At 33.9% G+C, this 21218-nt stretch overlaps 1 protein-coding gene across 1 annotated transcript; it reads left to right on the plus strand.

Moving 5' to 3' along the window:
• Positions 1 to 19706: 19706 nt before the first annotated feature.
• LOC107895778 (uncharacterized) lies at positions 19707 to 20501 on the plus strand. The gene is made up of 2 exons (XM_016821005.1): positions 19707 to 20141; positions 20337 to 20501. Exons 1-2 carry the CDS (start codon positions 19707 to 19709, stop codon positions 20499 to 20501), a joined length of 600 nt encoding a protein of 199 aa, XP_016676494.1.
• Positions 20502 to 21218: the final 717 nt, after the last annotated feature.

The raw sequence follows: 21218 nt of genomic DNA on the forward strand, positions 1-21218 counted from the left end.
GGAAATTTGAATAATATTTTTTTATTATTAAATTTGAATATTAAAAATTATTGAATTTAAAATTACATTATTTATGCAATTTTGAATTATATAGTTTAATGGTATTTTAATGGTATAAAAGCAAGACTTTCAACTGTAAAGTAGATATTTTCATCTTATATAACACATTAGTAATTAGTGTAAAGAAATTAAATTTAGTGGGTTTGTACAAAAAAATTGAAAGTTAAAATCTTAATATTCGTAAATTCAATTCCGTAGCTTTGAAATCCTCCTTTCAATCTAATTCAAATGTTAACAACAATTTTATTTCATTTCCCAAAAAAGTAAATGTAAGAGAATGAAAAGTGACTTGTTCAACATGAATCAAATTCATGGATTAATTGTAACACCCCTAACCCACATCTGTCATTGGATTAGGGTCACGGGCATTACTAACCAATCAGAACATTTAATTACAACATAAGCAAAGGTGCAAAATGACTATTAACATTCATATTATATAGAGGGCAAATCACGCTAAGCTAATACTTCCAAATTATTATCTTATACAATCGAGTAATGCCTTATGCTATACAATGCTAAACTTGGTCTTCCACTATCTATACTCTTATCACTATTTATCCTCTCTTGAAAGCTAGAAGTTGGATACATAACAAGACTATTCCAATTATTAGCATCAGAGTATTGGATTAAACTCTGACTACTATCTTCGATGATATTGGTAGGATGACCTACTTCACCCAATTTAGGTTTGCTATACCATTCAAAATTAGAGTAAAAATACTCTTACAATCTTTAATACGAGTTTACAAGACCCTAAAAATAGTCTAAAAACAAACAAGGGCTAATTTAAAATAAATTTGAAAGTTTAGGGAAAATTTCAAAAATACTTAGAAATAGGGGCCAAACAGCCGTGTGGCCAGGCCATGTGATATGCCCCAGGCCGTGTGTGTAACAGCCTAATTTTCAGTGGTATCGGGAATAGAGATTTAAGATCACTAAATCCGATGGGTGAGTTGAAAATTTAATAATTTAATACCTATGAGTCAAATGTGAATATAAAAGCATTTTTGAATTAGTGAATTTGGTGATTTAAAAGAATTAATTAGGTAAATTGGGTCGAGAATGAGGGTGGTTAATTAAATAAAAAGGACTAAATTGAAAAGGGTATAAAAGTTGCTAAAAGGATTAAATAGCTCAATTGTCAAATGAGGAAGGACCTAAAGTGCAAATAAGCCCAAAGGAGATATTTTGGGCGGCAATAGCTGAGAAAAATCAAGAAAAGGGTGAAATAAGGGCAAAATTAGAAAATTGCAAAATTAGCTAAATAAAAATGGGACTAAATTGGAATATCTAGAATTCTCTTCATTTCTCTTCATATTCATCAGCTGAAAAACAGCCATGGAGGAGGGTTCAAGCTGGTTTTCATACTCTAGCTTCATGTAAGTTTAATTCTTGCTTTCTCCTTGACATTTTTATGTTTTTGGAATTTTACAATTAGGTCCAACTTACTATTTCATTAGTTTTTGATTCCATGTCTAATTTTTGAAGTTGTTATGGATGAGTGCTGGAATTATATGATGATTTGGCATGGAATTAGAGCTTTAAATTGTTTATATTCTGATTTTATTGAAAGAATTGAATAGAAAGTTAATGTTTGGGACCTAATTGTAAAAGAGTTTGAAGTTAGAGTTTTATGTGGAAATTCTGAATTTCAATAGTTATGAAATAACTTATAATTTCTAGAAAATTTATTAATTGAGAAAATTATCTTAATTGAGGGGTTAATTGAGCAAGGACTGAATTGTATGAATTGTGAAATTTGGGGTAAAATGGAAATCAACATTTTGCACTAAAACTGTTTTGGGCAGCAGCAGTAGTTTAACTTTGAAAAATCACCAAAAATTATAGAAATCAAATTATAGGATGAATAAAATATGAAATTAAAGCTTATTTAGTCTAGTTTCTTATAAAAGAAATTATGTAAGAAAAGGAATTGTAAATCATGAGATACAATAACTTTTGTGAGACAAGGTCAGAATGATTTCTGGTTCCCCTATTCTGAATTTGGAAAATCATAAAAAATTGGATAAAAATAATTAGAGGATTAAATTTATATGTTTAGAATCCTGAATGAGTCTATTTTCAAGAGAAACAAATGAGGACATCATTCGAATCTTGTACGAGAAGATAATTAATTTTTAGTGAAGAAGGGTCGGAACTATCAGACAGCAGAACAGGGGAGACTTCAATGAATAAACTGTATTAATTGGCCCAACCAACAATTATGAAATTTTTATGGTAAGAAGAAATATGAGTCTAGTTTCTGGAAAAATTTATGGATCTTAATTTGTAGTTCTGTATCCCAATATAAAAATAATTTAGTGACTATGACACAGATGGACAGCTTGAATATTCACATAAGTAGATAGTGAAAATTATGGATAATGTTACCTACAAGTGTGTTGTTTATACTAAGGATGTGGATGGAGAGGAGGAGGAGGAAAATATACAAAAATATATGAATGACTTATGTATAAATTGATCACATGCCCGATCATAATCGATAATTGTTGGATTAGAAATGATATAATGTTTTATTTGGTATATTTATTATGAAATTATGATTATCGTTATAATACAAAAATTGAACTTGTGAGTTCATATGGCTAAATTTTAGTGATTATTTGTTAATTTTATGAATTTCATGATGTGTTATTTCATATGTATTGATGATAAAATCGTGAATAATGTAAAAGCATGAAAATTGAATAAATGATCAAATTGACCATTTCAGTTCAGTGACAAGATGAATTGAAGGAAAAGACCATGGTTGGACCATGGCAACAAGTGATAAGTGATAGCTTCGGCTACACTTATCTGATCAAGGAAAAGTGAAAGTGATAAGTGATAGCTTTGGCTACACTTATCTGATCAATGACAAATGACAAGTGAAAAGTGGTAGCTTCAGCTACCTGATCAGTGAAAAGTGGTAGCTTCAGCTACCTGATCAGTGAAAAGTGGTAGTTCCGGCTACCTGATCAGTGAAAAGTGGTAGCTCCAGCTACCTGATCAGTGAAAAATGGTAGCTCCGGCTACCCGATCAGTGAATAGTGGTAGCTTCAGCTACAAGTGACAAGTGATTTCCATATAAGACCATATCTGGGATATGGCATCGGTGTGATATATGCTACTGTATAAGACCATATCTGGGATATGACATCAGTGAGATATGTGATTCGTGTAAGACCATAGCTGGGCTAGGGCATCGATATATGAATATGTGTAAGACCATAGCTGGGCTATGGCATCATTATGTGAAGATGTGTAAGACCATAGTTGAACTATGGCATCGAGAAAACGAAGTACTCAATTTCGTAAGACGTTCACTAATTTGACAAAGTTTGGTAAGTGTTACATGGAACTATGTGATACAAGGAAGTACGAGTTGATAAGATACGAGTATAGAACTTGGTTGATAAATGAATTCATTTGTGATTATATAATTGTTCATCTTGAATGTACTGTCCATATGTATTGATAATTCAAATGTTTTAATAAATAAAATTCCGATATGGAATAAATTGAACACGAGACAAATAATTATGAAATTGAACTCGGAATTCATGAAAATGACGGTTATTGATATATGGAGACATGAGACATTGATATATGAATATAGAAAATGTTTGATAAATGTGTTTATTCATAATTATAGAATTATATACCTCATGTGTACTATTTGCATAAAGATGATATTTCAAATACTTTGGTTATTTAAGCTTAAATATGAAATAGTCTGAAATCAAGATAAGTTGTTATGAAAATATATTTAGATTACAGAGATATGACTGATATATGTTGTATGATTACATAACGTGAAATTGTGTATATATATGAGAAATTGAATGAGAATTAAGCCCATACACGTTTCTTGTTATTTATATGAAGTGTACGACTGACAAGGGTGATGAAGTTATAAACAGAGAGTTACACGGGTTGAAAACACGAGCGTGTGACTCTCCAAAGTGTGAAAATTTTCTAAGTGTTGCAAAAGTTTCATATATTTACAGTTTGGTCCCGAACCACCCTGAATGTATGTTTTGGGCCTCGTAAGCCCATATAAGGGACGTTAAACATATGTATGAAAGTTTTTAATTTAGAAAACATTTTATGGCTGATTTTTTGACATGATTGATCATATTAAGTTTGGTAATGCCTCGTACCCTATTCTAGGCTTGGAATACGGGTAGGGGGTGTTACAGTGTGCCTTTCAAAGTTGGGACACACGACCATGTCCCAACCCGTGTCTCTACCGGTGTAACTCACTGACTTGAGTCGCACGGTCGTGTCACATGCCGTGTGTCATACCATGTGGCTCTAGACATAGGCGTATGGCTATCTTACATGCCCGTGTGCAACTTCACACGCCCGTGTGCGTCTTCACACGCCCGTGTGCGTCTTCACACGCCCGTGTGCGTCTTCACACCGTGTGCGTCTTCACACGCCTGGTGCATGGGACCTCTCAAAATGATTTCACACGGCCATGTGTCAACCCGTGTGAAATTTTCACCTATACTATTTTGAAACACATTCGAGGCACATACTTGTGTGGATTGCCTGCGTAGGGCACACAGCCATGTGGCAGACCATGTCTTAGGCTGTATGTGCCTAAATGCACCTTAAAACTCAGATTTACCAAATCATGCTTACTAGGACACTAAACAACACAATTACCAACCATTTAACCTATTCAAAACACAATTAAACATGCTCAAAATATGTCAAAACAATCATCTTAAGTGTCTAACCAGTATACCCTCATTAGTACCACATTTTATATTTTCAAATATATTAGCAAGGCATCAACCATTAAAAACTCTCATTCATACCAAATTTTCCATAGTTGAACTAACATTTAGCTATTTAGGCTACCAAGCTTAAGGTTAAAGCACATACCAAAACATTAAGCTTAAGTCTCAACTTTATGAACATACACAAAGACCATTACTCTTGAAAATCAAAATATCATCATATTAACAAAACAACTAGCAACTAAAAGACCTCTTAGGTACATGCCATTACAACATAGAATATCACCACACTTGAGTTCGGAATTGACGTTGGATGCTGAGTCAGCGATAAGCTGAAAAGTACCTAACCTACGCACAGGAAACAAAATCGCACACTGAGTATAACTCAGTGGTATTTCTATAATCCGAACAATTTAAACTTGATATGAGTAGTTAAGATGTAAGAATGCAATAAGTAATGTTATAAAGCATATGTATCAAGTCAACATGCAAATTTACTCATTCTTTATTCACATCCAATAGATTCCATATGTTTTAGTAAATGGAAATATCATTTCATATGGCATTTGATAAATCAGCTCATTCAATGGCATTCTAACACCCCTTACCCGTACCCGAGATCGGGACAAGGTACGAGGCATTATAGAACATAAACAGGGTATTTCTAGAAAATACGGGTCATAAAATTTCATTCCAAATTAAAATTAACCAAACAAAATCATTTTGTCCTTATCATGGACCTTCGAGTTCCAAAACATACATTAGAAGTAACCTGGGACTAAATCGAGAACTTAAGAAAATTCTAATAAAGTTTTTAGGTTAAAGCCTCACACGTTCGTATGCTTTGGGACACGCCCGTGTCCCTTACCTGTGTGGAATTTTAAGAATTTATTTTTCATTTCGAACCTATAGGGGTTTTCACACGGCCAAGCACACGCCTGTGTCCCTTACCCGTGTGGAATTTTTAGAATTTATTTTTGATTTCAAACCTACAGGGTTTTTCACACAGCCAAGCACATGCCCGTGTCATCACCCGTGTCCAAAAACCTGGACATTTTGTTTATGACATCATTATTCATTTAGGGGCACACGGCCAAGGCACACGCCCGTGCGCTAGGCCATGTCCTTTACATGGCTGAGACACACGACTATGTCTCTGCCCGTGTGTTTACTACCATGCATACTGACTTAGAATTTTTTGGTGCAGGGGACACACGGCCATTCGACACGCCCATAGGGTAGACCGTATGTCACACACAGCCTAGACACATGCCCGTGTGTCTACCTGTGTAGACCTTTTTGGAGGCTATTTTCCAAACCAATGGTCACCCTCAATCACTTATACATTCAAACACACTTTATAACATGCAACATGACATATTTGTGCACTCAAACATTCCACACCATGACACTCTCACATCTTCATAATGTCATTTTATTGTACACTCATTTGCTACACCATTTAGAGGCATTCCACACCAATTTCATGCATATAGTCATTTTAAGATATTAGGTCATCCATTATCCTTTAGCACCAGATTTATACTTTACCATACATTCATTGATCAACCACACATTACATTATTATCATGCTTTCACCAAGCAATAACATGTCCTACCATCAAAACACTAGCACATGCATGCATGGGTAATTAGATTACAACCCAATGATCAAGTATGAGCCATATCACATGGCCATTACAAAATGAATCATCATTATCATAAACCTTCACAATTTGGCCAAATAGCATGACACATATCACAAAATGACCAAGTTTCCTATATATGCCATACTCAAAATAATAATTTCACTATACCCAATAGTCCTTTGATAGTGTGGTCGAATACTCCGATAGCTTCTGATCCCCGAGCTAGCTTGGCGGAACTACAAAGGATGGAAAAAGAAAGGGGAGTAAGCATTAAAGCTTAGTAAGTCCACATGCAAATAATATGTAATAGTGGTAAACAATTAACATGCAAAAACATGATAATATATACATAAAGATTATTCTTCATTCAAACCTCTTTGCTTACTCATTATAAGCACATATATATACTTGCTCATCGTAAACCGATCTTTATTAAGGCATTACTCATAGGTTTAGCATACATACCTATACTTATCATAAAGTATTCATAACCATACGTCTTTCATATGTCCTTCTCAGGACTCTCATTACGTTCATTACAATACCCGTTGAACATTCAGAATACTATTGGATACACGAAAACCTTGCACATAAGTGCCTCATATACAAACATAGCTGAAGCTGCCACATAACATGTAACACATCCATAATGAACTCAGACCTCTCAACAAGCTCGGATGTTACATGAATCACATCTACCATGAACTCGGACCTCTCAACGAGCTCGAATGCTTGCATCCATAATAAACTCGGACCTCTCAACGAGCTCAGATGCCACATATCTCACGAACCCGGACCACTCAACGAGTTCGGACTCCTTAGTTCCTAGTGACATGTCACTTCTATCCTAAACTATTCCTAGGGTTCAAACCGGATTTTTTCCTCACTTGCACATAGTATCTCCATCGTACTTGCTCGTAACGTCGTAAATCATGACCATAATAACATTCATGCTTTCATAACAATCAATAAGCATATAATTCATAATTACAATAAAAGAATTATCACATTATATTAAAGCATTTAAAACATACTATCATACCGCATTATTTGCATATGTACTTACCTCGGTACAAAACGGTGGTAATCGAGCCTAGTCGTTGTATACTTTATTCTTTCCTCGATCAAGTTCTGATTCACGTTTTTCTTATTCTATAATGTCAAATTTAGCTTATTTATTATTCACATTATTCAAACAGGTCCATAAATCATACTTTTGCAAATTTACATTTTGACACCTAAACTTTCACATATTTATGATTTAGCCCCTAGGATCGTAAAATGAAATACATGCATTTTCTTGATTACCCAAGCTTGGCTGAACTTTTTCTATGCTCATATCAGCCCATATTTTCTTTTATTTCACATTATTATTACTCACTTTTTCACTGTTACAAACAAGTCCTTCGTTTAGGTGTTTTCACTAAAAATCACCTAACAAAAGATGTTCATCATGCATTAAACATTCATATTCCTCTATTAATCATCAAAATACAAGCATGTCATGCATGAGTCAATTTTCATACATGAACCCTAGCTTAAAATATAACTAGAAATGGGTAGACCATGTGACCGAGACTTTAAAAATATAAAGAACGTTAAAAACGGGGCTAGGGAACACTTACTATTGAGCTTGGAAATGTTGAACAAAACCCTAGCTATAGTGTTTTGTGATTTTCGACAGCCAATGAGGAAGATGGACACATTTTTGGTTTGATTTTCCCTTTTTATTCTTTTAATTACCTAATGACCAAAATGCCCTTAGGGTTCCTCTTTCTAATTTTTCCTATGCATGTCTATTTTTGTCCAAAATTATATAAATTGGTCAAATTGCTAATTAGGACCCCCTAATTCATAATCTAAAGCAATTTCATGCTAAAAGCTTCTAGAATGCAAGTTTTGCACTTTATTCAATTTGGTCCCTAAAATGCAATTGAACATTTTATGTTTAGAATTTCTTCATGAAACTTTCACACAAGTATGCATCCATAACATAAACCTCATAAGAATCATATGATAATTATTTTTATCTCAGGTTTTTGGTCTCGAAACCACTGTTCCGACTAGGCCCTAATTCGAGATGTTACAGGCATAATTCATCATTACTTCAAATTCATAAATTCATTTCTCATGATTCAATCCATATTCACAACAAATCTACTGTTCCATATTCCATTTCACATCTCATTTCCATTTCTCAACCATATCATTTCAATATCGAACACAGTGATTTTATCATTTATTTTCCCTATTAACATGACTCGGACTTGGACGGATACACGGATCCAACCAACACACCAGTTTGGCACCCAGCGCCTCATCAGCACGAAGTTGAAGAAATCCCTGAACTTTTCCTATCCTATGGCATGCCATCTATATCCAACTTAGCCCGAAACAGTTAATAGGGTTTCATTTCACTTTTCAGTGCAACCAATGTCCCAATTTCATTTATGTATGTTATCACACATATAAGCATTTAATAGGTTTGATATCCACCACAATTTCTCAATACACATTTTCATTCAATATTTATAAAAGTACCACATTTCTTGATATACATAATTAGTTCATTGTAATCATCAATTAATTCAATTCGGCCCAAAGTACAAGAGTTCTCACCTCAAATACTTACCATATGCTAATAATTCAATATGCAATAATTTGTAATTTAATTCCGATTATAGAAACACAAACCATATATTCTAAGCTACTCAACGTCAATATTGTCTTTCCCCTTTTTCCACTTCTAACTTAAAAATCTATCAATTAAATCCCTAAAGCTCTAACTAATCAACAATGGTAACATCATCAATATTGAGCAATGCTAAAAATTGTAACATTGATCGGGTAGCTTAAAGTATCGGAATTCCAAAAACGTAAAAATTACAAGAAAAAGACTAAATTGCACTAACCAGTTTTAGATTTGAACCCCTAGCCGTGTGTCTCTTTGCTATTTTCCTTTCTTTCTTCTTTCTTAATTGGTTTGCATGTAAAAATAAAAGAAGAAATGGTTTTTGTTGTTTATTACCATTATTTATTATTGTTGTTGTTAACTTAATAATATACACATGCATAAATCATTAAAACATGACCGGTCACCACCCAACCAATTAATTAATGGTATAATTGCTACTTTAGTCCCCATTTATTTACTTCAATCTATAATTCAACTTTTAACCTTTACGCAATTTAGTTCCTATACCTTAATAACTCCTAATTTCGTCAGATTTACGTATCTAGAATTTTATTCACCTTTAATATAGCTCTATAAATATTTAATAAAAATATTTACGAGTTCAGTTTGTCAAAATGGAGTCTTGAAAATACACTTTCTAACATCCCTAACTATCGAGTCGTTACATTTAAGGTGTCTGATAGGTGTCAAAACCACCAAATATAATTTCTTATACTCTAACTTAATTAAATAGTAGCATAGAGTAGTAGGGTCGATCCCACAGAGAATGAAATTCTTAATTTTTCTATTTACACTACCATATTTCTAAATCTAGGTAGCTATTGTGCCCTCGAGTTGTACGTACAGAGATGTAAAATAAATAAAATGGGATTTAGTTTATACACAAAATAAAAAAAAAGCAAATATAAAATAAAATAAAAACAAAATTATGATTGCAAAATAAAATTAAGGAAATTAAATTAAATTGGTGAATCAAATATATTAATGCTTAGCTTTAGTTTCGATACACTTCGAAATTGAATCCTTAAAAAATGGATTTTCCCTTTTAAACGATATGTTGGTTATAGTGATCAAGGATGCTTAATTGCTAAGTTTTCCTTCTGTAGTTGGTTTCGATACGACCTGCAAACCAGTCCTTACCGATTATTTAACCACATAACAAGCTCCACAATTTAAGATCTCAACAGTCTTGCGATCTAGAAAAGTGCAACTCTAATTAACAGCCTCAACTGCGTGGGTCATTTAAATTCGATTACTATCTCCCTTGACTGAATACAACTAGCTTTTTCTAGTTGAACACGCCAACTTGTTCACGAGAATTCAAACTCGATAGACGACCGTCTCATTTTTCCATTTTTACACCAATACAACTCCAGCCCCATGTGTATTTTGAGCTAAAATTAAATCAACTTTAAGGGGCGGTTGTGACTGTCTCATATATTGAAGAAATAGTGCTTACTGTGTTGAAAGTTTTTTTGGTGCGAGTTCATATCTCATGATTTATTTTCGAAATGATAATCGGGCTAAAGCTAAATGGGGTTTAATTGAACATGAAATTAATAATGGTTTGCTGATTTATGGAAAAGAATTTAATGGTAATGATAAATGGTGGAAAATGGGAAGGACCTTGGAAGTAATTGAACCAAAAATGTTAAGGAACAAGGAAAAGAAAGTGAAATTGCAGATTGCTCACAAACTTGATACAGACGCAAGAAACAAAAAAGAAATAAATTATTTTTATTAAATTTCAAGTGTATTTTCCAAAGCCACCATACAATGTATTTATATACATTCCATATGCTAAAATAAGACTAGACAACAAGGTATCTATGAATATGCTTCTATGTTGATGTGTTTAAGGTATATGTAATATATATTTGTATGATCCGATATTGATAGTTCTAATGGTATGTTCTGATTCGCTATGTCTGTATATGTGTGTATAAAGTACGATTATGTTAATTTGTATTTCTAAATCTGTTATATAACCATCCATGTAACTTCATGGCAAAATTAATGTGTTTCTATAAGGTTTGATAAAATTGTTCTGCAAAGCATGGACTTTCATGCCCTTAGTTTTCTGTTATTGTACATCAATATGTCCTACATGCTCGTCATTCTGATTTTATATGTGCATGTCATGACACATTACATGGGGTTTAGGATACTGTTAAAAGGAGGAAGTTTCTGGCAATTTAATGATCTGCACATTCTGATGGTTTATCCACATTTCTGTTTGGCAGTTGAGTTGCAATATAGTGGCTTGACCACATATATTCGATCTGATATTTTTTGTGCAATATCTGGTGGCATTGAACAAAACTATTCTGTTGGTGTGATTTGGGTTGGATGAGTTCTGGGGAACTCTATTTTGGTGTGTAGCGGAGTTGGGTAGGACATTTTCTAAAAAAATTGCATTATGATTTTCTGAAAAATACCACATTGGCATAATCATCCATATTCAATTTTGTTTAATTGATCATTATGAAATTTTCTATTATTTTTTCATTTGCATATTATATTCTGTGTGATCTCAGTTTGAGTTTTAGTTACACACTAGCTTTATAGCTCACCCCTTTGTTTTATCTTTGACCTTTCAGGTAAACGGTGAGATTAGGATTGGATGGCATGCAAAAGCTCAAATTGATTATCAGTTAATTAAATAAGATAGTTTATGTCTTTAATTATTTTGGAATATAAATTTGCATAGACTTCATTTTTGGTTTTTCATTCTGTTTGTTTGGTTTTGAGTATTTATCCATGAAACAGCAAAGCCTCACGGGTTAACAATTTAAAACTCGATTTTCAAATTTAAAACTATGAAATTTTTTTGCTGCAAAAATTAAGCAATCGCTTAAAGTATTTTTTGCAAATAAATTTCATGGTTTTGAACGAATGTGTCTTAATACTGAAAATGATTTGCCAACACCTTGAAATTGGAGTTAGAAGAATTGAAGTTGGTTGGTTAGGGTCAATGGTTTGGATGGACAAGTGAGTTTTAACTTTTTAGAGTTAATGATGAACTTAGTGGTTCAATGGTTAAGCATTTGGTTACTCCGTATCCTTGAGTTTGAATTCTTGTGTGTGCTAAGTGGGATTTATTTTATTTTTTTGCTGGTTTCAAAAAAATATATTATTTTAATTTATTTAGTTATTTTTTAATTTATTTTTAATTTTGAAAACCCAAAATAACTCTCACAGTTCCATTTTTTTCTTCTCACGTCAGTTTCTTTTTCGATTCATTCTTGAATTCTGTTAGTTGTTCTTTTGTTCCGCTGTGGATTATTCGGTTCTAGTAATCTTATGTCGTTCCTCTAATTTTAATCGGTCTTCAGAAACTTCGCTCAACAACATGTTTTAATTGAGGCGCATCAGTTAGTCGCTAGCAGGTGAGAATTGTCTTTAAGGTGTGTTTCTTGAACTCTTAAAAAAGGGGTGATTTTTGGGTATTAAATTCGTATTTTGTGGTTCATTTGAGTAAGATGAATAATTTCTGAGTCCTACACCTTAGAATATAGTTTTGTTTGGTTGCTGCTATAATTTCTTTTTCCTTCACTTGTGCGATATTTGCGCTTAGGAAAGCACGATGGTGGGTTTTGATTACTTCAAAATGTTTGCTGAAATACCCAATAGATTCTTGTTTTGCTGATATTTTCTTCATCACCTAAAGCCATTAATGACCTTCAATTTCATCCATGTTTTATTTATTATTAATTTATTAATTTATTTGTTCTTTTAATCAGTAAAAAGTTGTACATTACTTTCCATTGTTTATTTCAAATTTTGTTGGGTTTTTTTTTTATTTCACATCAACTCAGTTTAATCTTGGCTTGTAGCAATAGCCATTAGCCACCCATGAAGAACAATGTCTAACATTTATTGGACAACCATTTCAAGGACTCTTGGTAGTGCATGCCTCCCCCATTCCTTTGAAAAATAAATGAATTTGGAATGCATATCTACCTTAAAGAGCTATTGCATTAGCTAAATGTATTGCCTTTGACTAAGAGCTGGATCGGCGGATAGAGCGAAAATCGACCTCATATCAGTTGTCTATAAATGTGCCCAGGTTACGGCACTGTACAAGATTTTTGTAATATGCTGCTTACTGAACCCAACTAACACAGCTACCATGGACCACAGCTTGCGGTTTAGTTTAAATGATATATTTTTCTTGCAACTTTAATTCTTCGATAGTAAATGGACTTGTTTTGATTTTCGAGTAACCCTACGCTCGTTTAAATCTCTGTACGTGTGTCAGGGATGTTATTACAGTTCGAGGGAGGTTAAGAAAGGGGTAATTTCTGTTAAAATTTAGTTGTGAATATGAGCTCATTTGACATAATTTTGTACTTTACAATAGTGTTGGATGTTGTGAACATTAGAAATCTGTGTATAATGTTACTTTCGTTGATGGTTTAACTGTGTTCTAATATGTCTAAATTCGATTCTGCTAGACTGAACTAGTCAGCATGATTATTGAGTAAGGAAGTTTGAAAATAAGTTTACCCAATTTTGTAAAGTTAGTTGCATGGTACAGTCTGCATGTGCATTTTTTTGGGTTTTGGGATTTGTTTGAAGTGAAGGAAGATTGTGTGGCAGTTAAAGTGCATATATATTTTAGTGGTATAACCGCAACATTAAGTGGCATATAATCATAGTGGGTGTGTTCGGTTGGACGGGTCTACCATAACCCGATAGTGGTGTGTAGAAGATGGAAGGGTTTAGAAAAAACCTTATTTTTGGTGTGTGTCGATTGGCTGGAGATGGTGTGTAGAGGCTAGATAGGTTGATATTGGGACTGGTGCATTAGATTATGAGTTGCATTTGTTCCGTTTTTGAGTAAATACTCCACATTTGACTGTTTGACTATGAATTGATTTAGCTTTTGTATGTTTGAGAAATTCTACGTGTATTTGATCTACTTAACTGTGAAGTGTTATAATAATGTGATACGTCAGTCTAATATGATCTCTGTTTCTGAGTTGATTTTTTTTTTGTAATAGAAAATTTTAGTTAACTGTTCGTCTCTATTTAATTACATTTGGTTTAAATTCAGACTGAGCTTTCGAAGCTCACTCCCTTAGTTTCCTCTTTCTAGGTAAATCTCGAGACTAGGTGTTGGACTCGGCAAATTAGAGATCTCGAAACGACATGTTTTGTTTTGATTTAATTAAGTTTTTATAAGTTATAATAATCTGTTTAATTTGGACTATAAATAATCTGTTTGATTTTTTTTTATTTACTCAAAATTATTATAAATATATATCATAAAAGAACCAAAACAAAAATTCTTTAGTCCAAATACAAAATTTTAACAAATACAAGTATTAGACAACAATATTTAATAAACTTAAACTTAGAGTGCAATATTAATTTTTGAATTAGTCAGTGGAATTAAATTTAAATATTTTTTTATTATATTAATTTATCTATCTATCTATCTATTTGATTTATTTTTCTCTTTAATGATTTTTTTATTTTCTTAAAAGTTTTATTTGTTTCAAAAGGGAATAAATATCAAAATTCTATATGAACTTTAATTTAATGTACAATTGTAGACATGAGATTTAATTTGATGCAACTATACATGTAAAACGCTAATTGGGGTTCAAATGTATACTTGAATTTTTAATTTTCATTTAATCATACACATTCAAATAAATAAATAAATACATCAATTTATTTTTATATTGGATATATATAATTATTTATGTATGCAATATATAAACATAAAATGATGTTATATCAATAATTGCGTTAATGATTTACAAGAATTGGATCAAATCAAAATTTCATGTATAAAATTGCACAAAATCAAAGTTCATGTATACAATTACACATTAAACCATAATTTATGTATAATTTTGAGATTTATCCCTTTAAAAAAAAGTGAAGTTTTAAAATAGATTAACAATCACAAAATAAAAAAAAATTAAATAGATCAGTATTATAAGTATGACATCATTAAGAAATTGTAACACTCATAACCCGTTTCCATCATCGAAATAGGGTTATGGGGTATTGTTGTACAAACGAAAACATTTCATAACATATAGCATTCATTTATCAAATTAATTTAAATAAATTCATATGTAATTCAAATGGAATCGATTATACAATTACGAACCTTAATTCGAGCCTTCAAAGCCTTAGGAATAGTTTACGAGCAATTAGGGACCAATTTGAAATAAATGAAAAAAATTAGGGAAAAACTAAAATTTTCAAATAGGGGTCACACGACCGTGTGACATGATCTAGACCATGTGGTGCGAGGCACAGCCGTGTCGCTGACCGTGTGCTAGCCTGTGTAACATTCGATGTTGGGTCACATGGCCGTGTCGCAGGCTATGTGTCAACCCGTGTGAATACTGCAGCTAAACACGCTTTGGGAACACGCCCGTATGGGTAGCATGTGTACATTACATGGTTGTGTAACAGCCCGTGTGTGCCTAAAAGTGACCGAATTCAAACTTGGTCCTTTCCCAAATGCACAAATATCTACATCATTACATAACATATATTAACAAGACTCTAAGGACACAAAAGGCAACCAATTCATGCCATTACCAACTACTTAAAACCTTACTAAAGCATTATTCACTTAACACAATATAAGGCACACATATATTTTCCATCATAACTACCACATTTCAACCATTAAACTTACAAGTCAATAAACTTAACTATATCACACCAACCTAATATATCACTTACCATTCCATGAACAAACACTCTAGGTATATTAAACACACCATAAGTCTACTACTCAAATACATTCAATATACCAAAACACCATGCATAGCTTTGAAATATTACATCATAATCATTTGCCTAACATATGCCATATAAGCCAAATTGTTTATAAAATTCTACCATGGGATAGTGTGATTCTTCGAGTTGATCTGATTACCAAATTATCCAAAAAATGCTAACTACAAGATAAAACACGAGTAAACTTTAATAAAGAGTAGTAAGCTCATTGATTAAACAATAAATCTTACCAAAACAACATAATATTTCAAATAATTAGTTAAATGAATAAACTCCCTGTTACAACTCAATATCAGAATTCCTGTCAAACACAGTCCACAACAGGTAAGAAGTGCTCACATATTAATACGATCAATAATCAATGTCCGATGAACGATTTATGGATACAAGCCCACAGTCAGTCATCCGAAACATGCTAAATGCTCATAAGAACTAATCTAACTGTTAACACACCTCGGCACTAAGTGCCTAGCCCGAAGGCTAACAACCACCCCAAAAAACACGCCAAAAAACACTGGAGTATAACTTGATAGTCCGCAACAAATGCTGACAGGTTGACCATAGGTTTCCTCAAATTGTTCCTTTTTTCTCCATTCTAAAACCTCGAATCCTTAGTTTCTCCAAGAATGTTGTATCTTTGTAGTCGATTCTCTCGACCAACCAACCTTTCTTCTTTCTTGATCCTCAAACTTTTACTTATTTCCAAAAACACACTGTTATTCAACTGAACTAATTTATCCATCCAACACAAAAAGTTTACCTGCACATTTACAAGAAGAGAAGGATTTGAGCTAATGATGACAATGGGTAAATGACATAAATAATTAAACGACACGGAATGTAGTGACCAAGTCAGAGTTATCAAGCAAGAAGAATGTAAGAAAAGTGAAGTCCAAAACATGGAATTGAATAGCAAATCTAATAAACATTGTGGCAAAAGAGTGCAAGGGAATGGATTAAACAATAGCATGAGTCTACCATCAATTTATTGTCAATGGCATATCTCTGTACCGTCAGCTGAATTGATGATAAGAGCTGATAATACTCTAAAATGACGTGTTTTTATATATTAATCATGTGTTTATTTTGAGCTTGAGCCTACTAATTTGAGCTATTTATGTCTTTTTATCTTTTAGGGACTAAATTGGAGGTGAAAAGTAAATTCAAGGGAAAAAGCGTCAATTTGGAGATTAAATGGGCCAATATGCAACGTGGGACAAATATGGTGCCAAAAGTGCGAACATGGAAGGCACAAGGACTTAAAAGCAAATAGAAGAGATTTTATTTTGGAAGACTCTATTTTCTTTTATTCTATTAGGATAATTAATATTAAGATAAATATTAGGATTATTCAAATTTAGGATTTTATTTTAATTATCTTTGTTTATCTTTAATTAAATGTATTTATCTTTTTAGAATTTAAGTTCAATTAGACTATCTCCCTAGCACTATAAATAGGGGGTGAAGTGACTCTATTTAGAGGATCTTTTTCTGTAAACACTCTCCCCCAAAAGTCTTTTGTTCTTTCATGTTTCTTTTCAATAAAATTTCTTTTTCCATATTTTTATTTATTTTCTTTCCCACAATTATCATGAGCCACTAAAACCTTTCTAGCCAAAAGTTGCCAATATTTCCCCAAAAAAGGTTCTTGAGGCCTAGAATCCGTATTTAGCCCTCTCGCCAAGTATTCATCGTTTCTCTGCACTACGGGCTGACGCTTCCGTCCATGGCCCTTAAGAAGTAAGCTTTTCAGCATATGCAAAGGCGGCCGCTTTGTATGTTTTGGAAGGATTGCATAGTCGGTTCGTTAACTTACTGTGTCAGAGGCTGGCGAGTCAAAGAGACAAAATGGCGTGGGATTCGCCATTGAGAAGCGTTGATCTAGCATAGATTACTGGCTAGAGTCAGGTTCCCTAAAAATCGTAAGTCTAATCTTTGGAGCTGGTGGTCGTAGGCGTCCTCTTCCACTATAACTGGCTTACTCGAGTTGAGAAGGATCATCCAAAAGCCAAGGATTGAGCCCAAGGCGGAATGAGACAACCGGAGGCTGGAACTTTCTCATAAGAATTTCTTTTCACTTAAAACTCTCTTTATTATTTTTATTATTTTCTAATCATAATTTCAGTAAACTTTAAACTCTGTTTTTATTTTATTTTCGCTTCCAAAATCAATTCTTAAAATCTGTTTTTTTTTTATTTTTTCCAGTAACGCAGGTTTTCTTGGGCACGATTCTGCCTAGGATTTCAAGAAACAAGCATTCGTATAATCCGGTCCTTGAGGATTCGACCCTACTTCCCCTTTACTGTTCTTTTTCTATTTTTATTATTTTACAGGGAATAGGTTATTTTTTATGCTCTCAACGACCGCATCAAATTTTGGCATCGTTGCCGGGGACCAGCAACATACTAATCTTGTTTTTCTTTGTTTTCTATGACCAGATCTGCTCCAGGTACTCTTGCGTTCGACTCAAAAATCGAAAAGACTGCGAAAGCTAATCGAAAGGAAACAAAACTAAGGAAAAAGCAATCAGTGGTGGTTGGAACTCAAAGCAATCCACCGCCAGAAATTAGAATCGACGACGAAGTAGAGTCTAGGGTTAACAAAAACCCTACTCAAACGTTAGAAAGTAAAGAAGAAGAAGTCAATTCCCTTGAAGAAGTGCTGAACACTAGGGTTGACGAAAACCCTAATTTAACACCTCAACTTATGGCTCAGACAATTCGGCAACTGGCCGAAGCGCCGACAGAACAACCGCCACTATGCATCGCGTATCCTACTATGGATACTGATTTTGAATTAAAGTCAGGCTTGATTCAGCTACTGCCAACTTTCCGTGGGTTACAAAATGAAAACCCCCACAAGCATTTAAAAGAATTTCATATGGTTTGTTTGAGTATGAAACCTCAGGGGGTAACTGAGGATCAAATTAAATTGCGCGCTTTCCCTTTTTCCCTAGCAGATTCAGCCAGGGAATGGTTATTTTATTTACCTCCTGGATCCATTACAACTTGGGCTGATCTATCTCGTTTATTCCTTAACAGGTTTTTCCCTGCATCACGAGCAGCTGAGTTAAGAAGAGAAATCGTGGGCATAAGGCAAAAAGACACAGAGACTCTATACGACTATTGGGAGCGATTTAAGAAGTTGTGTGCAAGTTGCCCACAACACGGTATAACGGAACAGTCTTTGCTCCAGTACTTTTATGAAGGCTTGAAACCCATGGAGATGAATATGGTAGATGCCGCGAGTGGAGGAGCGTTAGTCAACATGACTCCACAACAAGCAAGGGACTTAATCTCCACAATGGCTGCAAATTCCCAGCAATTTCGAGCCAATCCTGAACCCCCTAGAAGGGTTCACCAGCTAAGTAATTCTACCATTGAAGATAGACTTGATAGACTTACTAATATTTTTAATTCCCTTGTTACAGAAAAATCGAAACCAGCCCGAGTATGTGGAATATGTGCTACACCTGAACATACGACTGATGCGTGCCCTAGTCTGTGTGACGATTCTATGGCCCATTTAGATGCTGTGGGAAATTTTCCTGGGCCACCACAAAGACGATACGACCCTTACGCCAATACTTACAACCCAGGATGGAGGGACCACCCTAATTTTAGTTATGGGGCTAATCCACGATATAACCAGCCATACCAAAATCGAGCCCCACAACAGTCGCAAGATTCAGGTAATTCTTTAGAAACTTTGGTCAATAAATTAGCAACTAATGTCCTTGATTTTCAATAGCAAACTCTCAATTTCCAAAGAGAAATGAAGGGTTTTCAGCAGAAAACTGAAGCATCCATAAGGGAGTTGACTACATCAATTGAGAAATTAAACTCTCAAGGGAAACTGCCATCACAAACAGAACCAAACCCGAGGCAGAATGCGAATGCAGTAACGTTACGAAGCGGAAAGATCCTGGAACCAGTTCCTAGCAAGAATCTTGGTCAAGAAATCGCCCAGGAAACTCCAAGAAACGACGAACAGATCCGAACGAAACCCCCACTGCCGAAAATCCAACCTCCATTACCAGGACGATTAAATCAGTGTCGAAAAAATAAGGAAGACAAGGAGATCCTCGAAACATTCAGGAATGTTGAGATCAACTTACCACTGTTAGATGTCATTAGACAGATTCCACGGTATGCCAAGTTCCTCAAAGAACTTTGCACCAACAAACAAAAACTAACAGGTAATGAAAAGGTAAGTGTTGGTGAGAATGTTTCTGCAGTTCTACAACGAAAAATGCCGGTTAAATGCAAAGATAGGGGTATGTTCGCTATTTCATGCAAAATTGGCCATTTGGGAATTAAGAAGGCTATGTGTGATCTAGGGGCCTCCATAAATGTAATGCCTTATTCTATTTATGAATCACTTAATGCGGGTTTTTTGACAAAGATAAGTGTTACCATTCAGTTGGCAGACAAGTCTATTGTGCATCCCGAAGGTGTCCTCGAAGACGTATTAGTCAAAGTCAATGGGCTTATCTTCCCTGCAGATTTTTTTGTGATAAAAATGGAGGAGGATAACACTCCTGGGTCTTCAGACATCTTGTTGGGGTGACCTTTCCTTAGTACTGCGAATACTAAGATTGATGTACGAAGCGGAACCCTCACGATGGAGTTTGACGGGGAGATTGTGAAGTTTAACGTTTATGGCACTATTAGTCACCCAAGTGAAGTCTTAGATGTAAACCGTGTCGACATAATTGACTCATCAGTAGAAAAAACTTTTGAGTCATCTTATGGAGATAAACCAAAAATGATGTTTGATGATTTTGAATCTGTTAATAAATTATTGGCTCCTATGGATACTAAACTTCTAACTTCTGTTGTGCAGGCACCAGATCCGAAATTAAAACCACTTCTCGAGCGTTTCAAATTCACATTTTTGGAGAATGATGTGACCATTGCCGACTTAAAAGGGATCAGCCCCTTGGAGGAAAATACGAAACCAAAGAAAGAGGCGTAAGGACAATTAAACCCAAATATAGTAGACGTATTAAAAAATGAGAATTTCCAAACTCATAAGAATAAAAGAATTCAGCTGGAACAGCCCCAATACTAGTTGAGGCGTCAAGCTAGCGACGTTAAACAAGCGCTTGTTGGGAGGCAACCCAATCTTTATTTTTATTTTTATTTATTATTTTCCTTTATTTTCTTTTATTATTTATTATTTTATTTTATTTTATTTTAGTTAAATATTAATAAATTTCTCTTCTTCCATCTAGGTGAAATGGAGCGAAAATACGAAGAAAAAAAAAGACAGAAAGTGTGCACC

The sequence above is a fragment of the Gossypium hirsutum genome, chromosome A10 (genome assembly GCF_007990345.1).
Source record: "Gossypium hirsutum isolate 1008001.06 chromosome A10, Gossypium_hirsutum_v2.1, whole genome shotgun sequence".
NCBI lineage: Eukaryota > Viridiplantae > Streptophyta > Magnoliopsida > Malvales > Malvaceae > Gossypium > Gossypium hirsutum.

Excerpts from the sequence above, each read along its gene's own strand:
- LOC107895778 (XM_016821005.1), top strand. The coding sequence starts at position 19,707 with ATGAAGGGTTTTCAGCAGAAAACTGAAGCATCCATAAGGGAGTTGACT. Across the intron at positions 20,142-20,336 it reads AACTAACAGGTAATGAAAAG|ATAAGTGTTACCATTCAGTT; the intron begins GTAAGTGTTGGT and ends TTTTTGACAAAG.